At 39.3% G+C, this 20,498-nt stretch overlaps 3 protein-coding genes and 1 long non-coding RNA gene across 4 annotated transcripts in view; 1 reads left to right on the forward strand and 3 right to left on the reverse strand.

Moving 5' to 3' along the window:
• The window catches only part of igsf11 (immunoglobulin superfamily member 11), an 83,929-nt gene extending 78,104 nt beyond the window's left edge, over positions 1–5,825 (reverse strand). Inside the window, exon 1 of the mRNA XM_035384712.1 lies at positions 5,272–5,825. Coding sequence (XP_035240603.1) covers positions 5,272–5,335 — 64 coding nt within the window. The 5' untranslated portion in view covers positions 5,336–5,825. The remainder of the gene's footprint in view (positions 1–5,271) is intronic.
• Positions 5,826–5,877: 52 nt separating this feature from the next.
• LOC118209429 lies at positions 5,878–18,212 on the forward strand. Its single transcript, XR_004761719.1, has 2 exons — positions 5,878–5,981; positions 17,640–18,212. It is a non-coding gene; the product is annotated as an uncharacterized LOC118209429 (long non-coding RNA).
• On the reverse strand, positions 12,738–14,438 carry wu:fb18f06 (mediator of RNA polymerase II transcription subunit 19a). Its single transcript, XM_035384715.1, has 3 exons — positions 14,330–14,438; positions 13,092–13,271; positions 12,738–12,888 (listed from the first exon to the last, which is right to left on the reverse strand). The coding sequence occupies exons 2-3, from the start codon at positions 13,197–13,199 to the stop codon at positions 12,748–12,750; spliced, it is 249 nt and encodes an 82-aa protein (XP_035240606.1). The 5' UTR covers positions 13,200–13,271; positions 14,330–14,438; the 3' UTR covers positions 12,738–12,747.
• si:ch1073-340i21.1 (urease accessory protein UreG) lies at positions 17,191–20,498 on the reverse strand. Its single transcript, XM_035384713.1, has 4 exons — positions 20,327–20,498; positions 18,471–18,592; positions 17,965–18,222; positions 17,191–17,397 (listed from the first exon to the last, which is right to left on the reverse strand). The coding sequence occupies exons 1-3, from the start codon at positions 20,346–20,348 to the stop codon at positions 17,974–17,976; spliced, it is 393 nt and encodes a 130-aa protein (XP_035240604.1). The 5' UTR covers positions 20,349–20,498; the 3' UTR covers positions 17,191–17,397; positions 17,965–17,973.

Raw genomic sequence — 20,498 nt, forward strand, 5'->3', positions numbered from 1 at the left:
ACCATCCACCCAATCCCATTTAGAATCTGTCACACTGATATAATAGCCTCGACAAAACCTGTTATTCCATGTCCTTTGTATATCTGTATAGATTTATCCAGGTAACAGCAAGAAACCAGACAGTCCTTGGAATGTAAAAAGCTTTTCAGCACAAAAGATTATTTCCTGACAATCAAGAAGCGGGGAGCCTGCCTAGAACTGCGAGGGGTCATCGTTACAGGGGACCCAGCTTCATGCTGAGCACCAGAAGGGATTCTTCTGGCCACTGTGTGTAATTTGAAAAATCATTTTCTGTGGGAATATGAAATTAGCCCCAGTGTATTTATAGCATCTGGTAATTATCTGCTCAAGATGCATTTCCTGTGTACTTTCTGTCTTTCAACTTTCAAGGAAGTCCTCTGTTCTCAAAGGCAAGGCTACTCGCAGGGTGCGGTCGGCTGCTGGCCATGTTATAGATACTCCGCTGCATGGAATCTGCTTCTAAAACACAGCTTTAAGACTCAGGTAAAGGAGGCACCTGATAAAAGTGTGAATGTCTATGATTAAAAACCAAAACACTTGATGGAAATAACAAGACCTATCAATCAACATACAGTATTTGTGCACTGAAGGGGTTGAAGCGCAAATACGCAGGTGCCACTTCATTTCAACATACCATGATCACATGACCACCTCAACTGAAAATCATACAATGGCAAAGTGGGCACCATAGTGAGATGGTGAACAAAACATACCAGATTAAGACTTGAATGCACTCATTCAAGTCGTAGATATAGATTTGAGCTCAACATAAATGAAGCTACTTTTCAAGACATGTTAGCACATCCTTCACAGGAGGCTGTTCCTCTATCTTCCCAATCGCTTATTAATACATTTACACAGAATTGGTGCCCTTCTTTCTCATTCCTTTCTTTTTTTCGCTCTTCATCTCCCCTCTGTCATTCACGCTTTTGCACTTGTAAGCAGTCCCAAGGGTCTTTTAATTTTTGAGAGGCTATTTATAGTTTAAGATAATCGAGGTGGAAACTTCCATCTGCTCAACACACATTCCAGCTGCTCCTTTATAGAGAAAAAATCTGTACATTTCACATCTATTTTCATATTGTTCCTTCCATCTTTGTGGTTGACCACAAATGAACCATTTCTCCAGTTTTGTTCAGAAAAACAAAACATCAGTCCTTTAAAAAATGTGCTTGTCTTTGTTCTTTCTTTGTTCAGAGTTGTACCCCTGCATGTTCGTGTGCATGTTCTCATGTTTGCGTGCCCAGTGTTATCACAGGACCACTGCGTGATAATGCTCCCAAGATGCCATTTGATGTAGTTTTAAATGTCTTTTCTAGGAGGTCATTGAATGTGCATCTGACAGTGTTTATGAGGGTAAGTGGCACGACAGGGTGCAGGGGATAGGGCACAGGCTGTAGTATACAGGACATAGGGTGCAGGGGATAGGACACAGGGCATACACATACACATATGGTCTGTTGAATTCCAAATAAATGCATACGACTGAGACATATAGCCTATTTCATACTGACTGCATTTCCCATTTTTAAATTAAAAATCCTGGGAACAAGCTTGTGAAAGAGTAATATGAAAATATGAAAATGATTACATAAATCCTGCTCACTGCATTTTGTTTTGCACTTCTGAGTTCTCTATTCATATCCAGATTTGTACAGAAATTTGGGCAGTGTTGCATGCTGCCACAGGTATCCAACCATTTATAATGTAGCTACAAGCATACAAAATGCCCTACATGTCTGAGTAACTACAGAGGGCACATGGTAAATACTCCACTATTTTATTTTCCAAATATAAACTCCAGCATCGGTTACACACCCTCAATCAATCAATCAATCTCTCTCTCTCTATCTCTATCTCCCCTTCCCCACTCTCTCCCTCTCTATTTCTCCCTCTCTCCCTCTCATTCTCCCTATATTTTTTCGATTAAACTAAAAGACAGATGCAGCACTAGCAGTAGTGAAATTATGTAAACTTTACTGCCTGTACTGCATATTTTGCATGTCATATATAACAGCTAGTTGAAAAGTTCAGGGCCACCGCTTCAGATCAAATTAATTTGCAGAATTGATCTATGAGCCAGCTTGGTTCCAAAGGCCCTGGAGACTTATTGTCAGATCATTAGAACAGGCACTCCAGAACTGCACAGTGAGGAGTGGTCCAAGACTCCACTTAAAAAAGTGGAACCAATCAGCCATTTCATTCTGTCAAAGCAATTTTGTACAATTCTATGATGCAAACGCACAGGGTTTAAAAAATTTTTTTTATTTTTAATTGTGCATCATTTAAAGCCGGTGTCCCCCCTGCTGAAAACCTTTTTCTTTTCTTTTTTTACTTCATTCTCATCATTACTTTTAGCCCATTACTAATTACATTACTTTCACCAGGCATCATCCCACTCCAGTTGATTGTATGTTAATATTAGTAAGGTGTAAGCTCCAAAATGACCTATTTTTAAACTGTTACTGGCATCTTACTTTGCCCTGATCTGAGCTCCACACTCAAGGAGATCATCTGAGGTTAACTGAGACAGAAACATCCCTTGATCTAAAAGGTTTCTAGTCAAAGAAACAGGGGACCCCATTTAGTCAAACAGCCAGTCAGGGCCAACACAACCAGGCATCTTGCTGAAAACACACTGTTTAAAGTAAAAGGCAAAACTTCAGTGAGATAGATAGTGAGACAACAATATTTCAACTGCTGTCACTATAATCCAGGAGTCAAATACACTGCATAGATCAGCAGAGCTTACATAATGAGAAAGATTGACAGCAAACTGGGGCAACTCTACGCAGTTAAAAATTTACAGATTTAAATTATGGAAAAAGTGGTGGAAAGGCTTACAGTACTGTATGTAAGCATTTGTGTAAAACAAAACATCTCTCAAGAAAAGAATGTACCATTCACTTAGCAAATAAAATAGATGGAACAGCTGACATACTAAGACTTTAGAAAGTTAACTGTGAAAGGAGGAGGTCAACATCATGTGGAAAAATGCTTCGGTGCTTCAGTAAGTCCTAGAACTTAAGCAGATTTCATAAGGCCTGGACCTTGAACAGATCACATAAGGCCAACATTTTGAACATATCTCTTACGGCCTAGACCTTGAACAGATTTTGTAAGGCCTAGATCTTGAACAGATCATATAGGCTATATCATGGCAGATCCACCAGTTTTTGTGGAGGAAACTGATCTCAGAACAGCATTTTGTCAGGAATTGGCAGCTGGGAACAGAAAGATTTCCATCCTAACTGCCTGGCTGGTAACAGCCCACAGAGCTACTTCAAACCACCACAAAAATGCAGTTGCTTTAGGGGTCTTCTAATTACCACAGTCAAAGACACTCAGATGCAAGTATAAAATTCCAAGGGGACACATTTTGTCCTATAGTTGCATTCTAATAACCAAACAAATTGAAAACCATTTGAGGTTCACCTCCAAAATGGTCGAGAGAGCACCCAGCAGCTTAAATCTGTTGACTCGGCTGCTTTGATGCCTGGATTCCATTAGTTGAGTCATTAGCTAAATAATAGCAATAATCCTGCATGTAACTGCCTTTCAGGCTCTGATGACCTCTCACTATATGCCCCCACATCCCCATGACTTACTCCTTGTGCAAGCTAGTGATCAACTACCATAATTACAGTAACCACGTTAGTGCACTGACATCCCTTCAATAATATTTACACAAACAGTAGGGAGACCAAAGGACACACTTAACACTAAAGCGTAGGCCGGAGACAAAAATAACAACAAAACCAGAGTGACGTTAACAAGTAAACCAGCACTGTTCTTCTGGGAGTTGTACATGCAGAGCTTTGTCGCAGATCGATTAAAGAAAGATAGCTATCCTGCACCTGTGTGCCTTTGCTTTGAAAATCGACATATTTTTATTCAAACCATGACATGTGAGCCACTATAAATCACCTGTCCTGCACTGACCTTTCACCACGCTGCCAATGGGGAATAAAAACATTGAATTGCCTTGTGTGATAATGGTCAGACTCCATCACCAAGCGTGCAGACTGTCCTCATACACCAATGGACTTGCTACAAAGGACACTGCACTCAAGATAAATGTTCGAAGTATGTAAGTTTCCTGATCCACAACTAATAATCATCTCTTCGAAGAAAAGAAAACATAAGCGTTTATGGATATTTTATTATAATAGTGTTTTGTGTGCGCGTGTCTATTGCCATTTTATCAGTATTTCAGAAAATAGTCGATGTTTATGGAATCCATTCATGGGCTTAATTAAACACTGTATGAAAAGGACAAACCTAAAATTTTGTGCAAATCGCATGAATGTACATTAAATGCTAGACAGAATTAGCCAAGTTAGACTGAATAATTTTTTAGCGTTGACATACTACATTCCGGAACTTCTGGCTTCACGTGCTAGAGGCAACAACAAAGCTCCTCACGTGGGCACGGGTGCTCCTCTTAATCGCGAGGATTACCAGCGCGCACAGATCTACCGTCTGGACCTACAGTTCAAATACTGTTCCTCTGCGTTGAATCTTTCTGCAACCACTGTGTGTGTGTGTGTGTGTGTGTGTGCAAACGCAACACTTAGTATCCAAATAAACGTTCTAAGAAGAAACCCCTAATCCTAAACATACACCCCATAAAAATAAAAATAAAATATTTTTTGTAAGACGTAGTTTTTTTTTAAATGCAAAATGCACCTTCATGATTTAGCTACAAAACACGATCTGAAAAAAACATGATTATTCAAAACGACGTGTAAAACGTGGTGTGGATCCAATTATTTCTTATGAGAAATGCTAACGGATACTGTGCAATTAACCATGTTTTAAGAATGCAAATAACTACATTCGAAGCCAGAAACTTTAGCCTATATTTTACTTCCACACAATGACAATTCGAAGAAAATATTTACCAATGACAGAATATACCAAAAACAATACGCATTGTCCAGTGCAAACTGTTTTGGTTCTTGTGTGTCATTTTGTCAGTTGTACGAAATATTAAAAATGTAGGTTACGCGTCCATTATAGAAATATTCAAGTTCAAGTACAGAATTAGCAGGCTATTTTATTGTTATTATTTATCAAAAATATTTGTTGAGTACGGAATAAATACCACCTTTAAAAAAACGTTTAATGGGCAGACAATGTGGGCCAATGTTCAAAAACACAGGATAACTAAGGCGGCAGTTAGACCAGCTTAGTGTTAAGTTTTTTTCCCCTCCTTCAAAAACAGGACGACGGACTGCATAAACTTACCTTCCATGCAAAGTACAGCCACCCAAGCAATCCATAGGTCCGAGTTATGGAATTTCACCATCATTCGTCACTATTTGGTCAGTCTTTCTGTGTAGCTTCTCGGAGGAATCGCAAGTATACTCTTCCAAAATTGAATTATTTGGGAGGAAATGATATTTTAGAAACTAAATACAATGCATTAGTTAGCGGTTCATATGTTTTACGGGGGTCCTTAGCCTCGGGGTTTCGTAAAAACAAACCCCATTGAATAATAAAATGAAAAAGTGCGCTTGTATTTCCTTACAGTGAAACGAAACGACTCTCTGCTCCTGACAACTTAGTATGACAACTTATGACGAATCGTGCGTCTGTCCTTGTTTGTAGGTTACTGATGTACGTCGGGTGAAACCTTTCGGCATCCTCTTTTTTCTTGCGTGGACTTGAACAGCTTTTCTACTTATTTATACAGAACAAAAAGTGGCGGGAATAGAAATTTCGCCGAGATTTGCAGCACCATTGCTTGGTGTAGAGTTGTCTGCGCTCCGTCCCAGCCCCGGGATTTTTACCAGCATGCATGCAGTCCGCTTAGGCTCAGTGTTCTATTTGTAACACTGATTGATGGGTCGCCCGGACTGTTGCCAGGAAACCAATGACGCCACTTGGATATCAAGGATACTATGCCCTCCTCTGGCGACGAAGTGCTACAGTTTGCATTCAGGTTCAAAAATAAGGTGTGTAATTGCCTGGGTGCACCACATACGTTGGCATCTAATCCTCACGCTTTATCAACCTTTAAGGTAAAGCACCATAATTATCTGTATACCCTAGACTATATCTGTAATGCGACCTAATCTATATACAGAGACTTTGGTTTACGTAGATTATGTATTTATTCATTTATTTTTATAATTATCAGGAATCGAATCCATTGTCTTGAAAAGCCTAGATTTTTAACTTACAGTGCCACTACAGTCTTGAATTAACCCAAGGTGTCTACTATTTTCGCCTTATGCTTCACGTCAGGTTTAAGTGAGTAGCCTATGATAAAATGGACTTTCACGTAGCCTAGAGTGCATCTGGTGTAAAGACATGCACGCGCGTTACCCATAGACCATATACTATACCCATTTTCCTGTGCATATTGGCGATACAAAACTTATATAATCGGTTTAATGGCGCATGATGGACAATCTAATTTGTGAAATAGGCTATGCTACATTTCCAAAAGTATGTGGATACCTCTTCTAATTAGTGGGTTCGGCTACTTCAGCCACACCCTTCGCTAAGGTGCATACAATCAAGAATACTGCCATGCAATCTCCGTAGACAAATATTGGTAGTTCCAACGAGTCATTTCGTCAAATTTCTGCCCTGCTAGAGCTGCCCCCTTATTTCCAGTGAAGGGAAAATTTAATGCTACAACATACAATGACATTCTAGACAATTGTGTGCTTCCAACTTTGTGGCAACAGTTTGGGGAAGGCCCTTTTCAGCATGACAATGCCCTCTGCACAAAACGAGGTCCATAAATAAAAGGATCATTTAACGTGGCTTGTCCAAACACTCGCCCATTCCTGCAAATTACGTGACCCATGCATGCATCCACAATGTCATGATGCAACATGTTATTCCTGTGAAGAGTGCAGCGAAGCGAATGATATTTATTGGTCCATTGTCGTGTCCCAGTATCATTATAGCTGTCAGGTTGGAAAAACAGAAGTATGTTTGGGGAGTTTCATGAAAGTATTATGGAGCGAACGCACAGTATATTAATTCGTGAAAAATAGTAATACTAAAATAAAGTGAGCATTGGGGCTGGTGATGGTCGGAGACAGACAGCGAATGTGCTTCAGCCTCAGCAGGTTGGAAAATCAGGAGCAACTTCATCATGGCGGCTCAAGAGCCACGGAAGTGAATTTAATTAATACCAAGTAACTGGGTAATGATTCTGAACTTGCATTTACTGAAACGCAAATGACTTGGACTGGAGGAATGTACAGTACTGGAGAGGCTTTTGAGAAAATGAACCGAGTTTGCAATCAGAAGCCAACTGACTGGGCTGTGTGTCTTCCATGAGTTATTTTTTGTTATTTGAGTTTGACACTTTGATGTGACACGAAGTTTGAATGACCAGATTCTCTTCAGATGGTAAAATTAGACAATAGGGGCAGGTTTCATGAAATAATTTAGTAAACATTGGGTAGCATTGCTCTGGAATAGAGCTTGATTAATTTTTTGTGAGCTAAGGCAGCCAATATTGGGCAAAATCTATAAAGGAATGGCCTAAAAACTATGTAACTGAAGATACATGTTGTTGTATTTGCCGCATTAATGAATTATATATATATATTAATTCATTCAGTTTCATGATTAGATACATTTGTCTAAATACTCAAAGGTATTAGATGGGGTGGACGGACCTATTGGTGTCTTCATAATGAATAATGCAGAGCAATGATAACAGCATCTGCAGCCGGCAGAAAGGGAAATTGACTGACTCGAGCATCCATATTGAACAATGAATAATTCTGCTTCATATGTGATTACATCATGAGATATTAGAAGTCTAAGCAGAATATCATATTGCAACCATACTAAATATTTCAAACCTGAATTAGTTTCCACTCAGCACATCGTTATACAGCATTCTGCTTACTGATTTATGGTTAGATTTATGGTTAGTACTTGTAGTTGTATACTCAAAAGCGTGTATAGTTCACCAACATACGGTATGGCAATCTAAGAACTCAGTGAACTCACATGCACAGTGTGTGTGTTCGTGTGTGTACATCTATTAGAATATTATAGTAGACCGATTTGCATTTGAAAATGCATCAGGAAACTCTGCTGTAAAGCTGGCAGCTGCTTGCATGTCAGCCTGCCTTTCCTGCAGGGTTTGCCAGGCCAAGCTGAGACACACAGCTCCATGATCTGGGTTGGCTCAAGTGCTCTGATCAGAAGGACAGGTCCGTTCTGCTGCTGCTATGGCCTTTGATGGGCAAATCTTCCCCAGTCAGCTGCCCGTTATGTTTTCTCTTTCCTTGGATGTGCACTTGACACAGCATCTTCCCACTGTTTGTGTACAGCAGCGGGGACAGAACAAAATGCATGATGCCAGTCTCCCTGACTGTCGACTTCAAAACATCAAAAACAGGGGAAAGCGCTCTTTAAAATGGCTTTATAGGTACTGTAAGCATGAATTGTTCTTGGCACGGTAGCTTGGTTGGCTGCAGGCAGTTTACGCTAATAGAAAAACCCTGGTGTGTTCTTAACGAGTTGTAGCAGGTCTTTGCAGGTCAGCCTCTGATAGAAAACTTTTTCACTGATATGAGTTTTTTAAACCTTCCAGAGCAATGAAAAATTCATGATGAAACAGAGTGGGACCAGGGCAGGGTAGAGACGAGATGTGGGTTAAGCCTGTGGGCTGTTGGAAACTCATCACAGTCCGCTGAGGTGTACTTCACATCTCCGGCTGGAGAGTGCCTCTGGCACAACCAGTACAGGCATTTCTTACTCGCTGGTGTCTTGTACAGAACAGGTCGCTCTTGAGATGCGGAAACAATCCTACTTGCTTTCAAACACATTTCCACTCCCTTGCGTTCACCTTGGGGATTCTTATAAACATCTCAGGTTTGAGATTCATTTCAAAGGCCAGGAGACCAAGCCTTTCAAACACCAGAATCACACGGATACTCAACATGAACCCACAACGAGTGCTCCCGTAACACTTAGTTTATTCTTCGCCAGAACGAAGAGCTCTGATAGCTTCGGTAAAACCCTTGGTTTGTCTTGTGTTGTGCTTGTTTTCCTGTCATTATTTCTCTGGGAATGTGTCTTCCTGGTAAACAGATAGCGCTGATGTACATAATTTTGCTGTGCAAAAGGAAAAGAGCCAGTATGTGCACTCTTGTGTTGTTTAGCATGGAGTTTGTTTTATGGAATGATGGTAAACAACAGTGTTAAAAAAAGACCCCGGAGGGAAGAAATCTGGGGGGGCAACCTGGATATAGAGCAGGAGCCCATCCTCCACTAGTCAGCTTGGTATCAATGAAGATAAGCTTAATGTGCTAATAGGGAGGTAATGGGAAATCTATCTGAGCAAATAGAAAATAGTGGTTGCCCAGATTACGACCTGAAGTAGAAAACTAACTGGTAAAAAAAAGGTCCAAACAAACAAAAATACAGTGTTTCTGTATTTAAATCAGGAGAGCAAGGTGAGGCATCTTGGCGTCCGGGTTGTGCCACGGCATGGGATTGATCCGGGAGACGCTTGGGACTGGAGCAGTCTAATTCAGGGTTAGGGCTGGGTGATATACTACAATGATGATTCTCAAATGCAATGACATTAATCGGCATCAAGTGGTGTATTGCCTTTCTCTTCATTTTTTCCCTTTAATTATTGCTGATGCAGTAGTAAACATCCAAACTTCAGTTCAACTGTCTACAACTATTCTTACGCTCTTCTATAGAGTTAGAGAACAAAGATGACCCAGTCTTAGAAAGAGTGTTATATGCTTATAAACACCTAGACTGTTTTTCCAGACCAAATCGAGTACTTGCAATTTAGTGGACCACCATTGGATTTCCAAGTGTACAAAATTGTGTTGAAGAGCCTGAGTGTGGTCATTACACCAAGGGGCAAGCCTCTTCTCAATAACCTTTTCCTTTTTAATGGAGCGACTGCCTTGAGTGTTTCATGCAGAGCAGCAGCTAATCCATCTGCCAATTCAGATGGAGCCAGTTGAGGCACAACAGAAGATCTACTTTTATTGCAGTCATCTGATCTCTGTAAGTCACCCTTTTGATGCTGGAGTTTCCTTCCAGTTCCATTTGTTTGTGGGAAATCCTTTTTGAAAACAGGATCTACAAAACATTTGTGTCATCTCAGGTTCAGCCACCAGCAAACTAATCTGGTGCTGTTTCGTGTCTCTTTGGCAAACAGCTCATCATATGGTTCTGATAACAGACGCTGCTGTCAGTGTCTGTTCAGGGTTTATAGGCTTATACGTGGATTTGAAACCATTCTGAAACCAAAATGCTGCAGGAATGGTTTGCCTTAAGAAATGGCTGTATGTTGAGGCCAGTCATTCAAAGTTGTTTACAAGTTGTTGTTTTTTCTTTAATAATCTATAGTTATACGTGTAGTTAAATGATTACACCAATTACACTGGGTACCTCTGCTGATTTTAGATTCATTTTAGTCCTCATGCCTACTTCAGTAACAACAAGTAGTCCCAGCCACATGTTCAGTGTTTGAATCCCAACAGTGAGCCTTTGCACCTTCAACTTGAAGTAGGGCTCAAGCCATATTTTCATGGACAGAATTATTCTGGAACTTCAGTATAGTATGATCACGTTTCTAGTCCAGTCATATGTACATTTACACCATTTTTGGATTAGGGTTTGTGAAAATTCTTTTAAAAGATTGCATTTGAAATAATCCATAGACTACAGTTTGTCAACAGACTGGTGATTTGTTTTCAAAAGGAATATGTCTGGTTCTTACTTACTTAATCTTCCAAATGCATATTATGATGTACTGATGCCTTTGCTGGGGTGAGATGAATGGACAAATGTCGCCACCTGGTGGTTATGTAAGGAATAGTGCCTAAATGGTGATGAATAACATATTAGTTTCTGTTTTTGTTTGATGTCCTAGCTCAGATTCAGGTGACCATTGTCAACACACTGAATATGTAAGCAGATGTGTTTGTACTGGAAAGAGGGTAGCATGAATTTAATAAGCTTGCGCTATTCACAAAAAGATACAGTTACCTAAAAAGGAGAAACTATGGACAAAATGCTACTGAAATATAAATTAGAAGGCTGATTTTATTAACAGAGAGAGACAACTTTATTAAACAAAAGTCGTCAGTGAACTACAGCAAAATCAACATATTAATGCAGTTTATAGCAGTAAAACAGACAGGGTAGTCTGCATAATTGCCCGCAATACATTGGTCTTTGTTGTTATTTTCTTTCTTTTTTCCTAAAAAAAGCAAAAAAAAAAAAAAAGTTAATTTTTTTTTTAAAGACGGAATTCATGGAAACTGTTACAGAAAGAGTAGTGGATGTGGACTTCACTGACTGAACAACATACTGGCTGGCTTCTTAAAGAGCCACTCCCACTGCAGTGCCTTAACCCTAATGCAGACCCAAGCAGGAGAGGCCACAGGGTGGTGTGATGTTTAGAGAACTGGTGACCTTGTGACCCGAAGGCTGCAGGTTCAATTCCCAGATAGGACACTCATTGTACCCTTGAACAAGGTATTAAACCAGAACTGCTTCAGTAAAAAATATCCTGGTGTATAAATACAATATAAATGGATACTATGTATACTATGATACTATGTAAATATTGTAGGCTGTCACAGTATAGTTTCAGTATTATGAGCTGAATTAGTGCACTGTTTGAAAATTGGGCATATCATGATTCTGAAATTAGAAAAAGTAATGCATCCTTGTTTGAATCCTTGTATTCGAAAATCAGTTGCATATGGCGGATGAGGTCCAGTAGTCTTAGTTTCCACGAAGAGCACAAGTAGTAAGAATGAACCATTAAAGTACTGCACTTGTGTAAAATTCAGCACTTTGCTATGCTGTCAATCTCCATTAGAATGTGCCATTAACATTTAAATTAGGCTGTTGGATAATCTGGTGGGTGCATTTTACTGTGCATTCAAACTGTGCCTCTGGACTAAACCCAATGCACTAGTACACTGTGCTGTAGAAAGTGCCATCCTTCAGATGATACGTCATTAAAGATCTCACATCACTTTTCAAAAGGATTAGGGGTGTTACCCATGCAGTCCTGGCCAAATTCCCACAAAAAACTGGCTCTCTAAGTCTGGCCACCCAATCACCTCTGTGACTGATTGGCTACACAATCCCTGGCATGCATCCCTTGCACTTTGATTCCTCAGTTTATCACTGCAAAAGAGAGATGAGTTCTCAGTTGCCATACCTGGCTAGATGAATAGATGGATACCACCATCAGTGTCTTATGGAATGGGAATCAGAGTGACTGCTCAGCACTGATGCCTTTTAGCCAGTACTTTATTTATGGGCACCAAATGAGTAAATGTTTTTGTTCCTGACTGTTTTTCTATGACAACACCTGACAATGCAAAAAGGAAAAACTAATTCAGAATTTTCCCTTTAAGGAACTTGGAGAATTTGGAGGGTGTGTGTGGAATGTCAAAGTTACACGTCACCCTTAACCACCCCTGCTGCACCCAGAAGCTGAATGAATGGTTTGATTTCTTTCTCAGGATGGCTTTCATTACATTACACCCCCTATGTTTACAACAAAGCAACAGGACAGGGCACATTTCTATGAAGCCAGACACATTTATGCTCATTTCTGCTCACTTTGTAACTCCAGAGTCAAATGAATCAACATAGACTTGCGAGCACATTTGGTGTTTGGTCATAGTGGGTCATTATTCTTTCTTGCTACTAGAGGGAGGGGGGACAGGAGCACAGTACCTTTCAGTCTTAATCAGAGTCGGACGAAGAGCCTGAGGAAGACCCACTCCCACTCCCATCATCCTTTTTCTTCTTGTCTTTACCCTCCTTCTTTTTCCCATGCTTTTCTTTCTTGTCTTTTCCATCCTTGCTCTTGTCTTTGCAGTCGCTCTGTAAGGGACCACCAGACAGTAGGGAGTTCCTCGTGGACATTGCCCAAAGACATGTGCCCTCCTCTGGGGTACTATATGTGTGTTATGCTGCAAGCTAAACTCCCCAGCTTCAACAATGGAGCATTCACATTCATGTATTCTGTATTGAATTGTGAGTAAAATCAAACTCCACGGTGAAATAAATTCTCTAAAGTACCTTACCTTTTTATGCTCTTTGCCCTTGTCCTTTTCCTTGTCCTTGTCCTTTTTCCCAAATCCAAAAAAGCTGTTCACTTCTTGGTTACTGGAACTCTTGATTTCCTCATCCATTGCCGTACAATGAAAGCAGGACTGAATAGAGGGTCTGTGCTTGGATCTGCTTCCCCCTCGTAAATACTGACACTGGAATGAAATCCTTTCTCATTAACACTGGATTCTCAATATTAACACTGGTCCAAGTTAATATCGAGAATGAACTCCGTACATGTGGTGAGTTGTGTGGTATTGCTTCGATCTGTTTAGTTTGCAATGGTTTTCAAAATGTTTTCACAAAACAAAGATTCATGCTTTCAGCACTACATTTCAGTCATGATTCGGAAAAGAAACTACAAGACCGGTCCAATGGGCCAGGACTCGTTTAGAAATCATTTACAGGCTACTATGGCAGATCAATCCCAATGCTGTTTACATTTTTAAAACCTATTTATGTTGAATTACAGGCATCACGTTTGATGTCACTGCTAATGAGTTTTCAGTTGCCCATTTTGAAAAGATATGACATTGGTCCAACCCTGGTAAATTAATTTAAATTAGCATTAATAAGTCTTAGTATAATGTTAATACTCAGTTGTGCTTATGAAATATGACTCCTGTTACACTAGATCAAACACTATTAAAGCCTTAAGGCACTGATGAAGTTTGTTAATGGGATAAACATGATAGTTCCCAGTCAGGTGGGTGTTGAGCGATGTGAAGGAAGGTTTATTGCATTGTTAAAAAGGATGTTGTTTAAATAACATTAACTGTTTGCCTTTGCGGCCATGATAAACGTACTGCACTTAAGCAGGTCTACTGCAATTATTTAAAATAATCAGAAAAATGTCTGTAATACTTCTCCGCTACCCATTGCAGATTCAGTGTAATAAAGCTGAGACTTAATTAACTGATTTCCTCCAAATTAATTGTGTACAAAACAAATTTAAACCTTGCCTCAATTTGGATCAGCTTTAATTTTTCTGATAAATCATCAAATTTTTTAAAGGATAGCCCATCTTGTTCTGCCAGTAGCCTATTATACTCTGCCCTTTACAGTACATCCATAACACTATTTGGAAATTCATATATTTTCACAGTGAAACATAATTAGCTATACATTAACCATGTAGGGTACTTATAAATTTACTGTCCTGTACACGGTTTGAAAACTAAAGTAAGACCTGAAGACAAATTGAGATCCATACCGTGCTGTGGTCGCGATGAACAAAGAACCCTGTCACTGTCACTTTTGAAAGATGTTTCCGTGTTATCCTGCACCCTACCTGTGCCAGTAGGTTTATGTGAGTACGCCCAGTTCCACCTACTCACACAGAGAAACATGAATAACCTGTTTTCTCTGAAGGTAGAAATTCCAGTTACAGGTGTAGTCAGGTCAAGCCATCGCAAGCTGATTGATTTTGTTCAGAGATAAAAGTATCGCATGATTTAGCTTTTTAGATGTTGCTGAATCTTGGTTTCATCTGTCTACAAAACATTTTTCCAGAACTCTGCAGGCTCTTATAGGTACTTCTTAGCAGACTGTAACCTAGCCATCCTGTTTTTGTTGCTAGCCAATTGTTTTCATCTTGTAGTGTAGCCTCTGTAGTTCTGTTTGCGAAGTCTTTGGCAGACAGTAGTCACTGACATATCCAATCCTTCCCCCTGAAGAGTGTTTGTCAGATAGGTGTTTGGGGGTTTTTCTTAATTATGGTGAGAATTCTTAGGTCATCAACTGTAGAGGTTTCCCTTGGCCTTCCCAGCTCTTAATAATTACTGAGCTCACCAGCACTCACTTTCTTCTTAATGATGTTCAAAACAGTTCATTTTGAAAAAGCCTAAATGACTCTGCTGTTTTTTTCTCAGCCTCATAATGGCTTCCGTGACTTTCGTATATATATAAAAACGTGCAATACCAAAATGTATTAAAAAATATAGTTAAATAAAAGCTGAGGATGTGCACTTTAACCACATGTGAATTGTTTGATTACATATCTAAAATTGTGGAGTACAGAGCCAAATCAAGAAAAGTATGTCCCAAACATTATGGAGGTCACTGTACATCACAAGGATCAAATAAAAAATACAAAGTTATGAACTGAAGATGATTTATATACAACTAATATAGAGAAATCCTTATTTTCTCTTTTATCTATGCTTAATAATTATTCAGATACAGTATATTGGGTTATAAAACCAATGTTGATAAAACTGACATTTTATTTAATTAAAAAATGAAGAAGAAATTTCCAAACTGCTTGAGGATCTTTCCATGAGCATCCCATGAAATATGTAGAATGTTATATTAGTTCTACTAAAAATGAATGATAATATTGTGCCTTTTATTGCTGATAGGAAATCCAATTTTTATAAGTGGATTAACCTTGCACTTAATTTAACGGGAGAAATTAATCTAATGAGAATGCTGTGGCTTCCCAGATTCCTTTATATGTTTCCATCTGTTCAGATTATGCCTCCAAAAGCCTATTTTGAAAAAGTAAATTATAAGTTTTATTTGGGCTAATGAAGCTCATAGATTAAGAAGACATGTGCTCCATCTGCCCAGATTTGAAGATTGACTTAATTTACCTGATCTGGAGTTATATCAGTTAGCTGCACAGGATTATTATTGATATCATATAGTCAAACAATCAGAAAGTGCACAATGCATACATACGGATAATATAGAAGATTGCTAGATACAATGCATGTTGTCCAACTGGATATGTCTTTGCACACAAGAAGCACTGAACTCCTTCATAGGATGAGGGCACTTTGGGTGTGCATGATTTGGCTGTCATCCACATGCCAAACAAACTGGCCTGAATTCTTGAAATGCCTTTCAAAAAATGGGATCAAGATGTCCTTTCATATAAAGCCACCAGTAAAATAATCAGGTGCTGTGTCTCTTTGGTCTGATAAGAGTCACCCAGTTTCTGTTCAGGGTTTATAGCCATTAATTGACAATAAGTTCAACTTGAACAGAAACACAAAGGAAATATTCAGGAAAGGACAGCAATGACTGCATCTACTCCATAAACAAAGAAAATCTTGTGTCTGCAATAAAACGCTCTTCAAGTTTCCCAAAAATAAATACTTAAATTAAAATATATGTGATAAAATGGGCATTCAAACCATCATAAATCACAGAGCCATTGAGAAAAGTCACAACAAGATTAGGGACATTTCCCATCTGCTCCAATCACTGTATGATCAATTTCCTTCAGAGAGGAGATTCAGATCACTTACAGTATGAGGACAGCCAGGACATCGAGGACTTTCATTCCAGCTTCCTTCAATTTACAAAACAAAGGACATTAACCATACGCAGGTGTTGAATGTGGTTGAGTTCAGGGCTCTGTGCAGGCCAGTCAAGTTCTTCCACATTGTACTCATCAAAACCATTTCTATATGGACCTCGCTGTGTGACCGGGAGCACTATCACACTGAAACAGGAAGGGGCCTTGCCCATACTGTTGGAGAAGCACAGAATCGTCTAGAATATGATTGTATTCTGTAGCATTAATATTTGCCTTCGCTTGAACTAAAGGGCCTAGCCCAAACCACGAAAAACAGTCCCAGACCAAGAAGTGTCCAGATACTTTTGGTCATACAGTGTATATACATTTGCTCTATTTTGGGATTAAGGTTTTAGGAAATTCAAAAGGTAGCATTTGAAATAAACCGTAGGCTACAGTTTGTCAACATGTACTGGTAATTTGTTTTAAAAAGGGATATGTCCATTCTGGTAATTTCACTGATTCCAATTTAACATGCATATTATGAGGTACTGACAGCCTTGCTGGGGTGAGATGAGCAGACAAATGTCACCACCTGCTGGTTACATAAGGAATAGTGCCTAAACAGTGATGAATAACAAATTAGCTTGTTTATATTGCAGTTCCTGGTTCAGATTCACATGACCCCGTGAATCACATGATCACATGATCATCACAACTGAATATGTAAGCAGATTTGTTTTACTGGAAAGAGGGCAGCATGACCTTAATAAGCTGGTATTACAGACAAAAAATTAATTGGCTAAAATGAGAAACTACTGACAAAATGCTACGGAAATATAAATTAGAAGTCCGATTTTATTAACACATAGAGAGACCGGTGGCAGCTTTAATAAACAAAGGTCCTCAGTGAACTTTTTACAGAAAAAATAAGACACTAATGCAGTCAGGCAGTAAATTAGAAAGGGTGGTCTGAATCATTTCCCACATTGGAGTAATTTCCAGTCTTCGTTGTTCTTTTCATTTTTTCTCTTGTCCTGAAAAAGGAACAAAAAAAAACAAAATTAATGATAACCCTTAAATTCATAGAACATAATCAATCCATGGATACTGTTATAGAAAAGATTAATAGACGTGCTTGAATAATAGACTGGCTGGCTTCAGTCAGTATTTAATTTCTGGGAACCAAATGAGTAAATGTTTTTGTTCCTGACTGTTTTTCTATAACAACACCTGACAATGCAAAAAGGAAAAACTAATTCAGAATTTTCCCTTTAAGAAACCTGAAGAATTTTGAGGGTGTGTGTGGAATGTCAAAGTTACACCTCACCAATAACCGCCCCTGCTGCACCCAGAAGCTGAATGAAAGGTTTGATTTCTTTGTCAGGATGGCTTTCATTACATTACACCCCCTATGTTTACAACAAAGCAACAGGACAGGGCACATTTCTATGAAGCCAGACACATTTATACCCATGTCTGCTCACTTTGCAACTCCGGAGTCAAATTAATCAACATACACTTGGGAGCACATTTGGTGCTTGGTCATAGTGGGTCATTATTCTTTCTTGCTACTAAAGGGAGGGGGGACAGGAGCACAGTACCTTTCAGTCTTAATCAGAGTCAGACGAAGAGCCTGAGGAAGACCCACTCCCACCATCCTTGTGTTTATGTTTCTTCCCTTTTCCCTTCTTGTGGCCCTTGCCATGCTTGTGGCCCTCGCCGTGCTTGTGTCCCTCGCCGTGCTTGTGGCCCTCGCCGTGCTTGTGGCCCTCGCCGTGCTTGTGGCCCTTGCCATGCTTGTGGTCCTTGTCCTTATCGTGGTCCTTGTCTTTATCATGGTCCTTGTCTTTGTATTCACCCTGTAAGAGACCATCAGACAGTAGAGTTCCTCACTATGAGCACCATGGAGACTGCCCAAGGACATCCTCTGGTGGCCTCCTCTGGGGTACTATATGTGTGTTATGCTACAAGCTAATCTCCCCAACTTCAACAATGGAGTATTCACATTCACGTATTCTGTATGGACTGCTCTTATTTTGTATCATATTGTAATGTGAGTAAAAAACTTCACCCCAAAAGACATGACAGCATTCCCAAGTACTCTTACCTTTCCCTTTTCCTTTTCCTTCTCCTTCTCCTTCTCCTTGTCTTTATCCTTTTTCCCAAATCCAAAAATGCCCTGGACTTCCTGGCCAGATTCACTCTTGCATTTTTCATCTGGTTGTACCGCTATACAATGGAAACAGAACAGATACAGGGTCGGTGCTTGGATCGCTCACCCCACCTAAATACTGACAGTGCCCTGGGTTGGAATTACGTCTGCTCTCATTAACACTGGACACAGTGAAATTGTTCTATTGAGGCCACCTCAGAATGGTCCAAATTATTACTGAACACAAACTGGGCATGTACAGGTAATGAGTTGTGTGGCACTGATTACATATTATAGTTTGCAAATATTTTTGAAATATCTTAAACATAAATGTGTGCATTCAATGCTCCTTTTCAATCATGATTTGGAAAATAAAGTATAGCCTACAAGACCTCCGAGCCATTGGGCCAAGAATAATTAAAAACGGAATTTTAGATCAATCACGATATCGCCTACATTTTAAAAAGCCATTGATGTTGAATTAACATTACTCTTGATTTCACTGCGAATGGTTTTTTTCAGTTCAGTATTTTTCCCACGGTGGCAGTTCCTGCTATGCATGGCAAATTGTGGTCTCACTCACTCACTCACTCACTCACAACCACGATATATTAATTAAAATTAGCACTAATCTGTTTAGTATCACTATAATATTCAGGTGCGGTTATGAAATGTGACTCCAGTTATGATTAGGTCACACACTAATGCCTTATATGCACTGGTGCTAATAGAACACACCGATAGTCTCCGGACTGGCGAGTGTTGAGCGGTGTGAATGAATGTTTACAGTGATGTTTAAAGAACATTGTCTGCAGATTAACTTTAAGCTCTACAATCTTAAAAGCAACAAAATAGTAGCTAGTACCAGTAACAAAAGTAGACCGACTGCACTTAAGCACTGCAATTTAAACTAATCCAGTGAACATTTTTGTGGTGAAAACCCGGCTACATTTGGTTGAAAAGTGAAAGTTTTCTTGCCGACTAGGACGTAGACAGGCTTACTCATCTATACTGGGCTCGTCCATTTATGTCAAAACGTCTCTCAACCTCCCGTCTAGATCCCTGTCCATGAAACCAAGGAGTTTTTGGTTAATCTTATCATTTTAATGGGGACATTAAAATAAAATGTAATAAATGTAATGTTTTTTACCTTGAGTTGAATTTTAGACTCTTTATATTTACGCTGTAATAAAAGTCTCTACACTGTAGAATGTTTTGATGGGATATTTAACGTGACATGACCTGTCTTGAGTTTTTTTTTTTATTTTTTTTTTTTTATTTCTTGGATAGTTCCCAAGAATGCTTGTAGATGTTTGTTTGATAGATGTTTGTATGATACTCTATCACACTTTGTTACTGTAGGCTATAGCGTTATACATGCCAATAAAAAAGACGTCTAGATGCCGGCCTTTGCTCACTGGGAATCTAAAAATATCTAATATCTTGATGGAATCTATATTACGAAACGCAGGAACACATCTCGGGTCATAATTACGCATTCAGTCAACAAAGTTAAGACTTAGCCTAACTAGCCTAAATAACTAATAATTTTAGGGTAGACTACTCCAATTTAACTGTGTACGATACAAAGCTTCTCATTTATTTCGATAAATTACAGTTTTAAAATGACGTAGGCTATATTTAAGTATTAACCTACCGTTTTCAACAGCTCATATGCCAGTACAATAGCCTACATCCATAACGTAAGAAATGCATAGCCTACGGTTTCACGATAAAAACATAGCGAATTAAGCTACCTGTAGTACCCTATATACGAAAGTTACGTTTATGTTCAAAAGCTAAAATAATACCTGTTTCCAAATCGAAATCCATGTCGTGCTGTGGTCGAGGTGAACAACAATCCCAGACTGTCACTTTAAGAATGTGTGCACCTGTTTTCCTGCACGCTACCTGTGTCCAGAGATTTATGTAACGAGCTGCACCCGGTTACGCTTACTCACGGAGCGACATGCAGGAATAACC

The sequence above is a fragment of the Anguilla anguilla genome, chromosome 12 (assembly GCF_013347855.1).
Source record: "Anguilla anguilla isolate fAngAng1 chromosome 12, fAngAng1.pri, whole genome shotgun sequence".
Lineage (NCBI taxonomy): Eukaryota > Metazoa > Chordata > Actinopteri > Anguilliformes > Anguillidae > Anguilla > Anguilla anguilla.